The following is an 18,702-nucleotide window of genomic DNA, read 5'->3' on the forward strand; positions in this document are numbered from 1 at the left end:
TTATTAGACTACTTGTTGAGGTCACCTGTCAAACGTTTCAACAGATAATCTTTAACGTCGGTGTCAAGAGATTGCGTTAGTCTGTTATTCCAACAGAATTGTCTATCTCATCTAATAATCCTACCAAATGTCTACGTATAAATAAACGAATGCTATTTCATTGTACCTCAGCTTGTTCTAACTTGGGTTATCAGGCACCTTTACACAGGATGATGAGATCCTACAGCATTATTTCAAAAAATCTGGACATCGATATTTTCAATGACACAAATTTTAAATTTCAAATAATTATTAAATTGTATTTATCTGCAAAGTGATCAGTTTTTACTATTTTTACAACTTATTTCTCTTCAATTCTTTTATTTATTTTGTTTTAATCTTTGTAGTAGTTAATTTAATTGTATAACACTATTTTAAGTTCTTGCCATGTGTATGTTATTCATGTTATTAGTGTATGTTAGTCAAGTTTAATGTAGTTATCACCTATAATTAAAGTTACACTCAGACACTACTGTTATTGTATACTAGCGACCCGCCCCGGCTTCGCACGGTTGCAAAAACTATCAGTGTTCCTCTATTATATTATGCATGTATTATGCATATAAACCTTCCTCTTCAATAACTATATCTATTAAAAAAACCGCATCAAAATCCGTTGCGTAGTTTTAAAGATTTAAGCATACATAGGGATAGAGAAAGCGACTTTGTTTTATACTATGTAGTGATGTACTTGAAATATGGTGTATACTTTGTTGGTGTTCAATAAATAAATAAATAAATAAATTTTCAAACACAATAATTATGATGTTAATAGCCTAACATCGTTTAACGCAGGTTCGTTTCTGTTCGACGTTATCATACTGCTTTAAACGGTAAAATCATATTTTTACCCTTTATTTTTGTATAATAAATGATCAAACCAAGAATTATACATAAAAAGAAAGATGCATAAAGGCAAAACATTATAAATAATCTCAATAAAAATGTTAGTCTGTTACCCAATTTTCAAAATTCTCACATTTAATCATCAATGATCTTTTGTACAACGATTCCGGGAAATATTTCCAGTCTATAGCTTTATGTATTATTATTAAAACACTTATGTACTTCATCTAACGTAATATATAATACAAATACATGTAAACTAAACTGTATATACCTAGAAATCTTTATGTAACTAGTTCGGACCACATCGTCCTCTCAGATAATTCCTTTTCGATTCCACTGGGAGATTCACCTCCGGAGCTAATTTCTTACGTCGGCTATCTGTCCACATAGTTATCTCGAGAGCTAATAAGGAGATAACAGACGTAATACGTTTGCGTTGCGGTACAGCGACCGGTCTTGTAAATTTTACAGTAAGGCTTTCATGAGTACTGTAAAAAAATCTGTATTTTGTACTTGTACTTGCTGAAAGAATTACCTTTAATGTCCTCAATACAAATAGGGACATAGTTCTGTCTTAAATAATATGTTATATATAATATGTACAATTTTACGTCCGCATTCTTAAACACTATTTAAAATAAATTATTTGTAAAGGAAAGTAGTCATGGACGAAAAAATAAAATCTTTGCTGCCTTTTAGTAAAGCTCTTAACTAGCAGGTCATAATATTAACGTACATGGCTTGGTTATAGTGAGCCAAATTAGTCCTAACCCTGCATTTTGATAATATAAGAGACATATATCGTACATATATTTGTAAGCAATAAATATTTTGCAGTTATTTTAACATACACTTTGAAAAGATCACTGATGTTTAGCAGGATATCCTCATGCTGTAAAATACTTTAAAAATGTGAATGTAGTGCGATTTCAGAATTCAATTGAATCTTGCAATGCACACCGTTGCCTAGCAACGTTGCGTTTTACTTCACAGGTGATGTACTCGTATACGCCCCAGATTTATAACTCTGTTCGTACAGACTCTGGCTCCTATAAAATTATCGAGATTAATTTTTAAGATATAAATTAGCTTTACCTGAAAATATTCCAAAACTGAGAAAAAAGATAATATAATTATAATATAATTTAAAAATATAATCCGATTGTTACACCTGATAGTGCTAAATATCCGCGAAACCGCACTGGATCACCCTGGCAAATAAAGCCCTTTTTTACTTACAGGAGGAAAGAATTATACCATAGGTGGAAATTTTTCAGGCCAATCAAATTCACTGCATCACATACAAAGTGAAAAGAAAGATTAACAGGGTCTTAATTTACAAAAACCAAAATACTGATAGTGCTCTTCAAAGGCTTTTCAAAATTTAAATTCGAATTGTAAAATATAATACGAACAGGTTCGTGGAATGAAGATTAAAATGCACGTTTCGAGTTATTGCGTTATTCCGAGAAAGGTTTTACACGAGCTCACTCGATATTCACTCATACGCTTCGTGGAATCTGGATTAAATTCACAATCGTATTACGAGTATGTAGAAGCTTATTATATATAATGAATAATCCCAATCACCATGCAAGCTTATTACAGCGGATTAATATTAATTAGCGCTAAATTTAATTAGTATCGAAATTATATCAAGCTTCACGGGCTCTCTACTAACTATACTACTCTCTACTAACTATACTATATTTTAAAAGTTGTTTAGAACTGCGACGTACATTCAATGGCAAGTAACGTGAAAGCTCTCTGATTCCTTGCAAGAGCTATTCGTGTTAGTTTAGTATTCTTTTATGAAAAATGTCGTGATAAAATATTGTTGCATTTTCTGATATTTTTAAATATGTTTCAAGTATTTACTTAAAGGTGAGTTGATAGAGTGGAATATATCTTTATATGTGTATTATGTGTGGTAAAAAATTATTATTATGAGAAATATAACAAGGTTTCTGATTGCGCATTGGCGTGATGTGTTAATTTAGGATAAGGATAAGAACAACAATAATATATGTCCATGTTGACTATGAAAATAGCTAAAATTACCTAAACACGCCTTATAAATCTTTACCTTATTGAAACTTAAATATTATAAAAAATAAGATTCAAAGTTTTATATTAATCACAAAATTAAAAAAGTTCTTATATTAAATCAATTATTTCGCAATGATAAGAGGACTGAAAGTAGTTCTGCATTTAGTAATTTATCAAAGGCATTTGATTGTGTGGATTACAAAAAGGATTTTGACAAAAATTTATACTTGTTTCAAATTGAGTCATGGTTTTCGTTTTTATAATTTAAATATCATATCATAAGTAACATATAATATATATTATATATTCTGAGTCTGTACTAAAAATACGCGTCTTAAGGGGTCAATTATAGGTCTATTTCTATTTTTTGGTAGATATCGACAAAAGCTTCGTGAGATTGCAATTTTCACTCTTGAAGTTGATTCTGTGTTAAAATCTAAAATCTCGAGTTAGAACCATATTAAATAAATAAAAAAGTCACACAAACACATACACACATACAAATTGTACATGCACCCTTTCTTTTTTTAACCGACTTCCAAAAAAGGAGGAGGTTCTCAATTCGACTGTATTTTTTTTTTTTTTTTTTATGTATGTTACATCAGAACTTTTGCCCGTGTGGACCGATTTCGACAAATTTTGTTTTAATCGAAAGGTGGTGTGTGCCAATTGGTCCCATTTAAATTTATTTGAGATCTAACAACTACTTTTCGAGTTATATCTAATAATGTGTTTTTACTTGACGCTTTTTTCGTCGACCTACGTTGTATTATACCGCATAACTTTCTACTGGATATACCGATTTTGATAATTCTTTTTTTGTTGGAAAGGGGATATCCCTAATTTGGTACCGTAATAAGAAAACTAGCATCTGATGATGGGATCCTAGAGGAATCGAGGGAAACTCTCGAAAATCCGTAATAACTTTTTACTGGGTGTACCGATTTTGATAATTTTTAATTTAATCGAAAGCTGATGTTTATCATGTGGTCACATATAAATTTTATTGAGATCTGATAACTACTTTTTGAGTAATCTTTAATAACGCGTAGTTGCTTGACTATTTTTTCGTCGATCTACGTCTGGTCGATGTAATTGAAGTCGGTTTTTTTTTCGTTTGCGAGCAAACACAATTATTACGTAAACCACATTTAAAAACTGTCAGACAAATAAAAACAAACTGGGATTGTTTTTTATTTTTTATTTTTATTTTATTTTTTATTATGTTTTCGACAAAATCCTGACCATTGCACGCAATTTATATACAAATATTTACTCCTTGTTTTTTTAAATATTTTTAAATCAAATTTAAAATTTATTATCGACTGATAAGAAAACATTTAACCGAACGCTAAATGCAATGTGGAAAAACGTATTCAAACATATTTAATTTCATATTTTTATTTGTGATAACGTACCAAGTGGTGCTTGAAAGCGATCAAGAATTATGCATTCCGTGAAAAATTGTATAAAAGGAATACAAAGACTACACATGTTTCCTTGTATCTGTTAAAGCCGATTACGGAAAATCTACCACTATGCATATTTCTTTGATATTCATAGATGTAGATCCTAAAGTGGAATAAAAGAAGAATCAATCAAGCTACCAAGGACGCGACGTTCTGCTGGGTTGGTAGAATTACGATTAATTTTAAGGGGTTGTCCATAAAACACGTACGCAAATAAGGGGAAGGGAAGCCTTGGCTTAGCGTGATGTGATATTACAAGGGGAAATTATTTTTTATTTGTTTATAATTGAAAAAAAAAAAAATTATTAATCTGTACTACCGCTCTGGTCTAGTGGTGTGTGTGGGTGCCTAAAACATCGAAGGTTGCGGGTTTGTTTTCCGCTCGGGATGGCTGTATTTGTACAAATATTTCTTTCCGATTTAGATGTCTGTCCTAGTGGATCTCCTGACCGTGACCTCGGAGAGCACGTTGAGCTATCGATTGTTACTCATAGTGGGGGATATATCCGCCAACGTGCATTGTAGCAATCATGGTGGATTAAGTTCCAATCATTCTCTTAAATCGAGAAAGAGGCCTATGCCTAGCAATAGGATGTCACAGGCTAAATCACGATGCTGTTTTTAATTACAAAATTATTTATAGAGGCCTAGCTTTTGTGGTGTAAAATTTGTAAGACGGTCACTGAAAGTTTGATTTAGCGTGACAACAGAGAGGGGGGAGGGGTCCAAATTGTTAAAACTTCGTGTGAAATATTTCATGGGCGGTCTATAAGCCTTAATATGGCTAGCTGTAATAGAACAGCGGGAAGAAGGATGGTCAATGTTGCTTCTATATGGAAAGAAGAAATGTGCCCCGCTGTGATTACACTGTGATTTACAGGCTGTTATAGGTTAGTAAATTACAAGGAAAAATATCACGAAGCGGTGCATTATACAATCCTGTATACCAAAGTGAAAACTTATTCGGTGCGACGTGACTGCGTAAAGGGAAAGTTTAAAGGAATTTTTCACCACTTTTCCGGGTATGTTCAAAGATAAGACAAAAGAATGTTGACAAGATCTTAAACTTTATTAGCGCATAGATAGCGTTGCTAATAAAACCTCATTAAGTTAAAACTTCGTTATATGAGAAATATTTTCTCTGTTACATGTAGTTTTAATTTGACTTTAACAATAAGGAGGTTCATAATTTGTCCGTTTTTTTAACCCACTTTAAAAAAAGGAGGAGGTTATTCAATTCGACCGTAGATATATAATGTATGTTTGGTGATAACTTCATCATTTATGAACCGATTTTGATAATTCTTTTTTTGTTGGAAAGGATATACCTCAAGTGTAGTACCATGATAAGGAAACCAGGACCTGATGATGAGATCTCAGAGAAATCGAGGGAAACCCTCGAAAATCGTGGAGACGACTAGTGCGTTTGTTCATTCATTCATTCATTCATTTCGTCTACTTACGTTGTATTACTTGTCGATGTAATTGAAGTCGGTATTTTTCGTTTGCGAGCAAATACAATTATTGTACGTTTTATCTCATAACTTTGTACTTGTTGCACCGATTTTGACGATTCTTTTTTTTAACCAAAGCCTGGGGCTCGTCATGTGGTGCCATTTAAAGTCGATCGAGATCAGACGGGTACTTTTTGAGTTAACACCAGTAATGCGTATTTGATTGATTATTTTTCCTACCCACGTAATATTCCTTGTATTTTTGAACACAATTGTAATTATAATTGTTTTTAACTATCGTGAACTACCAAATACAAGAGTTAAACTCCAAATTCACCTTATTTAAAAAATAAGATTCGCTACAAAATATGTATTTTTTTTTCGTATAAGTTAACACGATATGTTACCCATACTAAAATGAAAGAGGAAAACCATGTTATTGACCTCGGTATCCCAGTTTTGATCTTCGAATATTTTAATTAAAAAATCTAATAATATCGTCCGTTCGTATGTTTGACTCAATGATTTTTTTTTAAATATTTCAAGACGTTAATTTCAGTTCATTGAACTTGACACAGAAATGATTGCTAATATAATAAGGAAATATGTACATTTTATTAATAAATATATAAGGGATTATTTAACATGTACTTATACCTATTGTGACGCGTTATTGCCGCCCGAGGCCCACCGAAAACTTGCCGGCCCTACATGTTGATTTCATTTTTTTTACCAAATTAATTTAACACACTCATTGCAAGGACAATTTTCATTATGTTCATTAACCGATTTTAAATTAGTACGAAGTTCTCAATTCAACTATATTTTTTATTTGTGCTACAATGACAGGGTGCGATTTGGATTTCTTTTTTATCATTCATCAATTTTGTTTAAATTAATAATTTGTTGTAAAGTAATTTTAGTAATAACTTACTTTTAACCCATTTGGGAGGACATACAAACAATATTTTGACACGTTCTTTATTATTACATTTTAGCTTTTACCTGCGGCTTCGCTCGCATAGAATTTTTTTTTAAATAAAAATATCCTATGTTACTTCGAATACTTCCAAGAATATGTGTACAGAGTTTAATTTTGGTCGGTGAAGTAGTTTTCGCGTGAAAGCGTAACAAACAAACTTACATTCACATTTAATTATATTAGTAGAGAAATAGCCTCTCAGAAAAAAATGTCACATTTCATTCCTTTCCATTTAAAAAAAGGCAGTTTTTATACATACTTTTTTTTACTTGTAGGTACTATTATTTTTTTCTTAAATTGAAATTACATTCCTACGTAATAGTTACATTATAACAATGTTTCCCAAAGTGGGCGATAACGCTCCCTTGTGGGCTGTAGTACTAAAGGGTAAGAGACCTAGAAAAAAAAATGGTGCCGTTGTGTAGAGGTTTGGGGATTTGTCATTTAATCTATAAGGACTCTCGACTACAACTTGTGCACATCAACTTATATTCATTAAAAGATTGCTCAAAGGGGGCACTATAAAATAATTTATTCCCTTAGTGGGCAGTAGACAAAATAAGTTTGGGAACCCCTGCATTATAAAGTCAATATGCTCTCAATATTATATACTTTGTGATAATACTTTTTACAAATAACTTTACACCAAAATATATCATAAAACCATTATTTTCCTAGCCATTGTGAGTTATTATTAGATTCATTCAGGTAGAGCGAACAGACCGACATGACATGCAAGCTCTGTTTCGCTGAAACTGACAACAAGTTTCGCGAAGAGAACTGAATTAAAGGGCAGCGGTGAATTATCCGAACGGACAGAACGATACGGATGCAGATTGTTTAATTTTTATCCTACGATTTCTGTGAAGCGAAAAACTCGTTTAGGTATTTTTTTAACTGGTTTTAATAAAATCAGTTCTCGTATTCGGTGTTTTTTTAAGGTTTTGCAGCCAAAATGTTGGTACTAACAGAAATTTTTAACCCAATTTCTATGTTCGTGCGTTCCTCTGTGTATGTATATACGTTTAGAATTTTAAAAGATTGTCAACCTTACTAAAATGTGAACAAAACAATAGCAGCTACAATTGTAAGTGTTAATAATTGCGGTTGCTTACAAACAAAAAAAAAACCGTCTTCAATTACATCGCCAAGTAATAATACGAAGTAAGTAGACGAAAAAAATTAACAAACGCACTAGTCGACACTACGATTTTCGAGGGTTTCCCTCGATTTCTCTGGGATTCCATTATCAGATCTTAGTTTCCTCATCATGGTAATACACTTGAGATATCTCCTTTCCAACAAAAAAAGAATTATCAAAATCGGTTCATAAATGACGAAGTTATCCCCGAAGATACGTGAAAAAATATAGATACGGTCGAATTGAGTAACCTCATCCTTTTTTGAAGGCGGTTAAAAATAAAATTAACTAAAAATTAATGCCGTGTCGTTCGACTTTCTTATTTTGTCAAAACCATAAAAAAATTCCAATGCTTTAAGCCGAAAACAAACAACGGAAATTTTTTAAAAAGCATTTTAAAAGCACTATAAATTGTTTTACCGATTATTTTCCGGCATCGGAAACCTAATTAATAAAAACCACGCTTTTTTCCCTCTGTTATTAAGTTTACGCTGCAGCTGGTTTGTCGCGTCCGGCGCACACTCAATGTACTTCCAGATGCAATTTACTCTGACACAACACCGTCCTTAGAGTTTAAATTGAAAGTGGAAGTACTTAGGTATGAAAAAGTACCGTGTTAGAACTTAATTTCATTATCAGCACCTTGTCTTATAAACATGTTGGTACATTATACATCTTTAATAAAAAAAGAAAAATTAAATTTTAGTTAAAGGTTGAATTTAGTTTAATATTAGTATATGTATTATAGAACAAGTCGATCACTGCGTCTGTCTGTAGGAAATAATGTCAAGTCGTACTGAACGGATTTTTATCAGGTTTTCACTAATAGATAGAGTGGTTACTGGAAAATGATTACGTATAACATTTTGTGTAAATTGATCGAAATATTTTAAACATTGTTGAAAGCCACATTACATAATTTATTATATAGTATTCTGAATTAGAGTGACGATTTCGTAACGCCTCCTGCGATCTTTGGTAGTACAATGTTCAGTATCCTGTAATGTTCCCCTCCTGTCACGCGAGAGACCGGGGCTCGATTCCCCGCCGGTGAAATTATTTTTATATATTTTAAAATACCACACCAATTTATAAAATGTTACCATTTCTGTACATCGAAAATATTTTTAAAAAATTTTATCAATAAAATTTAGTACTAATGTAATATTTAATGCTAAAGCTAAAAATGTATATGTGTTCGTCTTTCTGTATTCTGACCACCGACCAGAGAACCGACCAGAGAACATACAACGAGCTAGGGAATCGAATACTTTTTTATTAGGAAATTTATGACTTCGGAAAAAGGCGACGAAAACCATAACGTAAATATAATTTTAGTTATAATCTTTTTGTTTATTCAGGAAAAAAATAAATAAAACAAAATAATTTAAAAGAAATGTTTGGTAGTGGTATATTTACAGTTGGCTACTGTGATATATACTATTTAAAATAGAGTCTCATTCTCTAAAATCATCTCAATAGACTGAAAGTCAGTGGTAGGAATAAAATATATATATATATATATATATATATATATATATATATAATAAGGCCTATAAAAACATTGGTCACAAATGGAACAACTGAATGATTTGTCTTTGTGTGTTTCTTTTCCGATATCGTATTCCAGCCTACTACGGATACTTGAGTGTGAGTTTTTTGTCACTCGCTGCTGGGCATAGGCCTCTTTCTCCGTGTAGGAGAAGGAACGTAGCTTAATCTACCGTGCTGCTCTACTAAGGGTTGGTGTATATTCCCTACTATGAGTAACGATCGCCATCAGGTGTATTTGTTGACCGGGACAGATAGTTTAACTTGCTCTCCGATGCACGATGGACCCGCAAGAACAAATATCCAAAACAGAAAGAAATATTTTTACAAAATAAAAATATTCATCCCGAGCGGGAATCGAACCCGCAAGCTGCGTTTAGGCGCGTATGGCACACGCACCACTAGACCAGAACGGTTTTTGTTTTGTTGTGAGGTATTTATTCACTTTTATTAATGAGGTTGGTCTTGTATCACTTCTGTTATTTACAAGTTTAAGTAAAAGCCGATAAGTTAATAACTTGCCCTGTATTTACAGCTCCGTAGCCCCGTGCGTGCACTTCGCTCGCTGTAAACAACTCTACTCGTTTTTCATTATGACTAACGTCACTCGTTTCTGTTTATTTTACGCGATGAACTTTGACTGGAACATCGTGCATTTTGTTGACATACTATTTTTATTCATACGAACTTGTTCTGAACCCTTAATATATTTTTAACTCTTTGTCCGACATAAACGACAGCTACGCAATAAAAGGTTATGCGATGTAGTATTTTTTTTAACTGAAACAGTCTGAAAATGCTGGACTGTTAAATATTCCGCTTTTGGATGGCTTCTTTTAAAAACTTACGAAGATTTAGAGATTTCATCAATTTTTTTAACATACATACATTGTCGTCTGTTCCAAGGTACCAACTTAATCCTTGGGTTATACAAAAAATAAACGTCTGACACTTAACTTCCTTAACAAGGATTAACCTTTGTGAGGGAGGTCCAGAAACACACACAATACACAAGTACAAACGCCCAGACCACGACAAACATCTGTATTGTCAATACAAATATATACCACGTGCAGGGATCGAACCCGCAACTGTAACCTCCAGCGCAATAGCCACAAACCAGTGATGTGACCGTTGCACCAACGGCTTGTCAACCTACGTTGTCATAGGTAACAGCCGGCTCATATATATTTTTAAGTTACTTGGTTACTGGTTTCTGGTCATTTTTTTATATAACTAGGTCTAGGTAAGCGATTACCGTTGCTTAAAGACGCATGCAAAACCAGACGCAAGCGCGTTGCCGACTCTGTCCTTAATCCCCCCCCCCCGGGAACTCTGGTCACCTTACTCACCAACAGGACCACAATACTGCTTGAAAACAGTATTATTTAGCTGTGTTTGTTTGTAAGGTCGAGGTACTACCCCAGTCGGGCTACTCCAGATTTTGAGCAGGAAATTTCCTGTTATTCCCAATTTCGGTTGAATAAAAGCATGCATATTTGGTATGCAGTACTTACAGTATAATAAGATACTACCTAATGTAATTATAGATCTATGGAAATACTCGAATAGTAGCAAAATGTTTCGGCAAATTCACATTCGTATATTTAGGTAGACGATCTATTTGGTATAAAGGGAATGTGAAACCAATATCAACAAAGTTGCAATAATTTCGTGTGTTATAAGCAATAGTCTGACAAAGTATCACATTAGAGGGTATAATCCTATTCTGTTCCGTGAATGAGCGCGCGTTTTCAATTAAAATTAGATAACAAATTTTGCTGTCTTTCAAAGTAATAAGCAAAATTATTGCTAGTAAATTGTTTAAATATTGTTACAAAGATTTCTTTGTGATTGTGATTTTTCAATTTTTTATACTTCTGTAGGTAATTTAAGATAATTTGTTGGATGTTATATGTGCTTCTTGTTGTAAATGTGCGTTATCACACGCACACACTCACACACAGACGTATACACACAACGATGTACGTCAATGGGTAAATATTTATTTAATTACAATTTATAAGATTTTGAAGTCACCGATTGACTGCTAACACTTTTACAGTTGGCTTTTTTAAAGTTTTGTTGATAAATAACAGAGATTTAACAAAACAAGATAAATTTCAAGATTCTGTTATCAAAGATTTCGTAATGACAATTTATAAACTAAATTATATTTTACCTTGCCTTAAGGGATTCCTTTTAATAATTGAAATATGTATTTGTTTAATTATATATATCATTTTTTATTTATATAAATAAAATAAAGGACTCGAATAAATTTAAAAAAAAATATACCTATATACAATGCCGAATGTACTATGTACTTTACTGTTAACATAAATAGGAATTAATATCGGTATTAGCAATGGACAATCTTCGGTAAGTAGTCGATTGGTATAACGTTCGTCAGACCGTCTTAATCGGCTGGTGTGCCGTTATCATAAACGCAAGACGATGAGAAATATTTTTTACACTGTACAACAAACTAAGTCCAGTCTTGTGACACTTAATTAAAAAAAATAAAGCTACTTACCAACGCAGTTGTATAATTCTATGGCACCCGTAAGGAGGCAGCCATTATCCGCGTTTATCCCTCTCGTCAAGTTGAGGCAGAAGCAACCCTCGTTGTTGTCAAGGAACCATTCGCCAGCCACGAACCTTAACGCAGGAATACCTTGGTGAGACGTCTCCGTGATATACCGCAGCTCTACGACTCTGTAACAATGCGAGTAAATTTCTTAACATTCATGTTTTTTTTGTTTTTTAAATTCTGAGTTATGTCTTCGAGTAAATTTGTTTCACACACTGGGTGGGTTCCCATCTAACCTACTATTATACTTCTATTGCTTATTTTATGAACACCTGGGAAAATGAGCGGGGTTTGGGTATGATGTTTTTATTTACAATCTTTCCTTTTTTATATACACTATAATAATAACAATAATACATAACTTACATCTGTTCTACTTTCTATCTCTACTTCTATAATATAGGGTCACAACTACACTACAGTAAATTTGTAGTAGAAAAGCGTAAGTCCAATTCTTCTTGATTGGAAAGACCAGATCCAGCCGAGAGACATTCGTCTATTTTTATATGTGTTAGGTAAAACAAAACTTACAACTGACCTGCATATATCCGTATTAAAACCATAAATAGGTTTTTCAGTATCAACGAAGGGTGGGAATATACCAGTATCAGTCCCTCGGACAAGATTACAGATGCTAGGCTCTCCATCAGATTCATTCCCTGTCGTTGCCCATCTGTTGAGGTCTATGGAACCGTTGTACGTTGATATGATGCCCAGATTCAAGGGGTCATCGAAACCTCGACTGATGTTGTAAACTTCACTAGGACGATTATCTTTCTGGAATAAAAATGTTAAGTTAAGTATTTATCTAATTTTTTTGGGTTGTCTGGAAGAAATGGGTCACTATTCATAAGTTTCCCGATTGTTCTACATAATCTGTTACTATCTTTGAGCTTCATTTTTAATATTTTTATGGTGTACGATAAACAATCGATAACGGGCAATGCTTGGGGTTTCTCTCAAAGATAGGATTAGAAATAAGACTATCCGCGAGAGAACAAAAGTAACCGACATAGCCCACAGAATTAGCAAGTTGAAGTGGCAGTGGGATGGTCGTCTGTGTCGCAGGACCGGTGGTCGTTGGAGCAGACGGGTCCTGGAGTGGAGACCGCGTCTTGGAAAACGCAGTCTTGGACGTCCTCCGGCCCGTTGGACCGACGATCTATCTACCTAAGATTGCCGGTGTATCTATTATAACTATGAGTATAACAACCCCAACCAGTGGGGTGATGATGTACGCGCCTTGCGCTTGTCGGTCTCCCCATCGCGCCTTGTAAAGCGCGTTAAGCTGTTGGTTTCGGTTTCTATCATAGACTATACATAATATATATCATAGACTATATATAATAAATAGCTATCGTTACTATAACGGAATATATCCTTCAACCCGCAATGGAGTAGCGTGGTGGATTAACCACCGATACTTCTCCTATATGGAGAAAGAGACTTATGCCCAATTATGGGATGTTACATGCTGAATCGTTTATATAACGTAAATATTATACGTATAACGAATAATAAATTGTATTTTTCTGTCAAATCCTAAGAAATCTTACAAAAGACAAATCTTATCTATGTTCTTATTAGTCAAACAGACACTGTTCATAAGTTTATAACTCATAATGGTAATATAAAATGTATAACGTGACAGTAACTCCTACCTAACTAACCCCACGAAGGGTTTTATTATTGAAGTTAAACTTCTAGGGTTTTATTATTGATGTTAAACTTCTAGGGTTTTATTATTGAAGTTAAACTTCTAGGGTTTTATTATTGAAGTTAAACTTCTTTACGCACGCGTGACTTGGAAAGTAAGCTGATGAATGCGTGACAGGAGCGTTACGGAAAGTGGGATCGGGTGTGTGAACGGAGCAAGAGAAAGGTACATGCACACATTTTCTTTCTCTCTTTCTCACAATTTAAATTATTAATATATACATACATATAGTTATTATTAATATTTTAATTAAGTTGCTTACCATAGGAACAGACGATCGTGTGTGTATGTTATAAGATATTTATTTATTTATTATTTATGTAGATGGAGCTAAAGATGTCTCTTTTCGTAATGTATGTTTCAATTACAGCTTTTTTTTTATGTCACTAGTTCGGCAAACAAGCGTACGGCTCACCTGATGGTAAGAGATAACCGTAGCTTATAGACGCCTGCAACACCAGAAGCATCGCAAGCGCGTTGCCGACCCTATACCCAATCCCCCCAGGAGCTCTGGTCACCTTACTCACCAACAGGACTACAACACTGCTTGAAAACAGTATTATTTAGCTGTGGTCTTCTGTAACGTCGAGGTACTACCCCAGTCGGGCTGCTCCATATTTTGAGCAGGAAATTCCTGCTGTGCCCTACGTCAGTTAATAAAGCTCAGCTTTAAGGATTGACGATTGATTCGTCATTAATTTCGTCAAAATATTATGACATACGTGAGTTACATTACGATATATATACATATTATTATCTTCATCTTCTGTTGTAACTAAAAGTTAATACTTAATAATAAAAACAATTTATGTTAATAGCTTTTGCTGAAGTACGGCCTATATTATAGGCGTGATAGAATGCGTGGGTGAGTGGAAAGGCCCACCCTGGACCCCGGGGCCTGCGCTGCGCTCCAAGTTTAATTCGATACCGATGATTGCACTCAGAAAATAACTTTGTTTCAAGGAAAACTATGTTACAGAGTAGGTTATCAATTGTTTCGAATTAATAACAACTTAAGTGGTACGTTGTATTTATTAAAATAGTGCTTTTGTATCTTTGTTAAGAACTATTTACTAAAAACAATATTACTATCTTGCTTACAAATGTCGTGATTATTTTTTTTCAATTTACATCTTAATCCTATACATACGCCTGTTATTCAAAGGAATGGAGGTAAAATGAAATAAGATTCTTATGACAGAAACAAAAGCCAAGACTAGTTGATATTCTCAATGGTTTTGAGAATCTATTTGTCTGTCTCTCTAGCTACGAAGACTTGATCAATAATTCCACAATTTTCGCTAAAAAAATAATAGAAATAAAAAATATAATTTAAAATATTTTATATTTCACGATAGGTTGTTTAAAAGCATCGTTAAAATTCACGAGCTTAAATCAATAATCGAGGCAGTGCTTTTGATTTAATATTTAAAAATACATACATATCGCCTCGTTGCAATGCACCGGTAACAGGCTTACTGTTCGTACACTCTGAGTTTCCTCAACACCCCACCAACTCCCCCGTAATCCCCACCCCCGCATCCTCTATTCGAGCTTTTATTCAATTAGCGTCTTCTGCAGAAAGAACTATCTTTTTATTTCCATTTGTTTTGTGAAAAGGATTTGTTTTAGTTGATTATTCTAGAAAAATATTTTTCATTTCAATAACTACGAAAGATTTCTTTATTATAGTTATATTTAGTAATAAATAATATTTGTTTGTTTGTTCGACCAAAGGATCTCAGATGATAGTCAGGTGTTGCGTAGAAAAAGCTGTGCGTTAGATATGTTTCTTTGTTGAAGAGCGCTAGGCTATAAAACATCATGTTGTAACTTAAAAAAATCATAAATTTCAACAACTATTTTTCATTAGTACATAGCCCACAGAATTAGCACATTGAATTTGCAGTGGGCTGGTCATCTGTGTAGCGTTGCAGCAGACGTGTCCCGCTGGACCGACGATCTACGTAAGATTGCCGTTGTAGGCTGGATGAGGATTGCGGCAAACCGGGATGTCTGGCGCGAACTTGGAGAGATTAAACAATTGACTGCAATTGGCTGAACTTACTGACTGTCAGACTGACATCTTGTTCTACGGAAGTTTTATTTAAAGAATCGATATGGTACAGTCTGGATAGAACATGTGACCTTAATTTACGTTTTAAATGTCATTTATACTCAATACAAATAAATAAAATTGGAGTGTCTGTTTGTAATATTAAAATAACCGCTTTATACTAAATGCACACGTATACTAAAATAACATTTTTTACAATTTTTGTCTGTCTGAACCCAACAGAACAGTCCCGGCAAAAACGGCTGGACCGATTTTGACAGGACTTTCACTGGCAAATAGCTGATGTAACAAGAAGTAACTAAAAAAATAAAATGCTACTTTTATTTTATAAATTTATTTATATTATAACTCTACAAACTGAAAAACAACTTTTTTGCTAAACACGCATACGAAGTCGCGGGCACAGCTAGTAATTTAGTAAACCTGTCATCCCACACTAACAACATCACGGATTAAGCTTCAGTCATAATCCTCCAAAATAGAAAATTCATACACCCGTGGGTTGTTAAAAGGCTGTTACAGAATATAGACCGGTATAAACTTATTTATATTAAAAAAAAAATATTTCCACAAAAAATAAAAATATTTACGTAAAAACGTACACTCTTTTTTTATTGTAAAGCTAGATGACCGCGACAACACGACTTAGATTATACATTTCATTCATGTCGAGGATTATTTTATAGTTTTATTAAAATTAATGGAATGAGTAGCAGTTACAGTAAAAAAGGAATAGGTGAAATGGGAATGGTCTCGCACACGTTAGTTTTTCTACTCGAGATTTATATATCTCCCTCTCTGTTCAGCCTATCACAGCCCACTGCTGGACATAGGCCTCCACAAGATCGCGCCAAAAATGCCGCAGGGCTGACTTTGTCGCACCAAAGACGCTGCTGCCCGTCTTCGGTCTGTGTATATCAAAGCTAGTAGTTGGATGATTATCGCACCATCGGTCGGTTTTTTAAGATCCAAGGTGGTAGTGGAACTGTGTTATCCCTTAGTCGCCTCTTACGACACCCACGGGAAGAGTGGGGGTGGCTATATTCTTTACTTCCGTAACCACACAGCTAGATTCTTATCATCGAATTTATTTTATGATATAACGGTGGGAAACATGCAAATAATCCGTATGATGATAAGAGAATAACGAAGCTTATGAAAAACTAAAGCACTAGGAGCATAGCAAGTGCGATGCCTTATCTTCTCACCTTCCGCCGGTGCTGATCAGCGGAATAATTTCTTACTATGAGTAACGATCCTAATTTGGTGTCAACATAACCGGGTGCATAATCGAGTATTATTGGTAACTAAAAAACTAGATTAGATTACACTCAAATCAAAATTGAAATGGGAATGGACATGGCTTTCGAATAAAATAAGAATCATCAGAATCGGCGACACTCATAGAAAATACAGTTCAGTTGAGAATCTCTCCGATTTCTAGTCGGCTAAAATACTTGACGTCCATTCTGAAAGTTGGTACTATACACATAACAGTAGAGCCATCGTAATAAAAGCATCTGACAAAGACACTAGTCGACACTGAAGGTAATATTGTCAATCACAGTGCAGTTTCCATTACACGGTGAAAGGACGATATTTAAATGGGTAAACCACTTACTCTCCCTGACAATGTAGTAAACAAGCCATAGACCATATGTTTGTAGACCTGACAATTAATTTTATACATTTTTCACAAATTTTCTTGTGTAAACTTATTTTATTACCCGACTGCCAAGGAAGAGTTATAAAATCTTGGCGCGTATCTTGTATGTATGTATGTATGTTTGTATGTAATATTCTTTACTACCTCATATTTCCAGAACCACTGAACGGATTTACATAATTGAGGTATCGTTAGGTTCGTCTTAGCTGCCCAAGTGTTCTTAGATAGGTGACATTAAAAAAAATCAAACATGGCGGCTGCGCGAAGCCATTGTTACATTGTTGTTAATGAAAAAAAAATTTTTTTCTCGAATACTACAATATGGGTATCAAATTGAAGGGCACAATACAAGGATTTTAAAAAGGTATATCATGATTATTTCTGTATCACTTCTGTTTAAGCTTTCTTCGGCTAAGGAAGTGGCACCTGCGAGAGGTGGCATAAACAGCGCATGAGGGACGGTGCAAGCTGATCATACATACCTACTAGGCATGTCAAAAAATAAACGATTATTATTTTTTCACGTAAAAAAGGTCAGCCGAGATATATTTCGGATATTTTCCCTTGACCCAAAAGTTACGGAAAATGCGACCCAAAAAAAGGGCCAGCCGAAAAATTCCAATATAAATGGAAACTTTTATTAATTTGTTATATTTGTCGATTTATTTTTACACGGATATTGATCGATTTTTTTTCAAAAAGTCTCATTCCTAATACATTATTTATTTACACTTTCACACATTAACAAGGCTTTAACAGTATTACAAATGATATATTATATAAAAATAGATTTGCATCAGTTGCAACAGCCGGCCTTATAGCTAATACAGCGATCTCTTCTACGCAACCTTACATTATAAGGTAACAAACACCTTTGGCCCAAGACGCCGAATCTTAAAATACGCACCGAAGTAAAGTGTAAGCTTTCTAATCAGAAGGAGAAAAATTATACCATTAAAGTTCATCAAATGACCGATTAGGACCATATCAAAACTTGCGTCAAACGTCGGTTGAGCAACACGTTTTTAAGTCGTTTTGCTTAGTAAAAGTCGCAGATAATCTTAAAAATCAGGGCTACGATTAAGAGCAATCCTAATCCCCAAAAAATTATATAC

At 33.9% G+C, this 18,702-nt stretch overlaps 1 protein-coding gene across 1 annotated transcript in view; it reads right to left on the minus strand.

Moving 5' to 3' along the window:
• LOC123668695 (sensory neuron membrane protein 2-like) overlaps nt 1-18,702 on the minus strand; it is a 137,946-nt gene that overhangs the window by 74,245 nt on the left and 44,999 nt on the right. Inside the window, exons 5-6 of the mRNA XM_045602397.1 lie at nt 12,666-12,904; nt 12,071-12,252 (exon numbers count right to left, since the gene is read on the minus strand). Coding sequence (XP_045458353.1) covers nt 12,071-12,252; nt 12,666-12,904 — 421 coding nt within the window. The remainder of the gene's footprint in view (nt 1-12,070; nt 12,253-12,665; nt 12,905-18,702) is intronic.

This window comes from Melitaea cinxia, chromosome Z, assembly GCF_905220565.1.
Source record: "Melitaea cinxia chromosome Z, ilMelCinx1.1, whole genome shotgun sequence".
NCBI classification, from domain to species: domain Eukaryota; kingdom Metazoa; phylum Arthropoda; class Insecta; order Lepidoptera; family Nymphalidae; genus Melitaea; species Melitaea cinxia.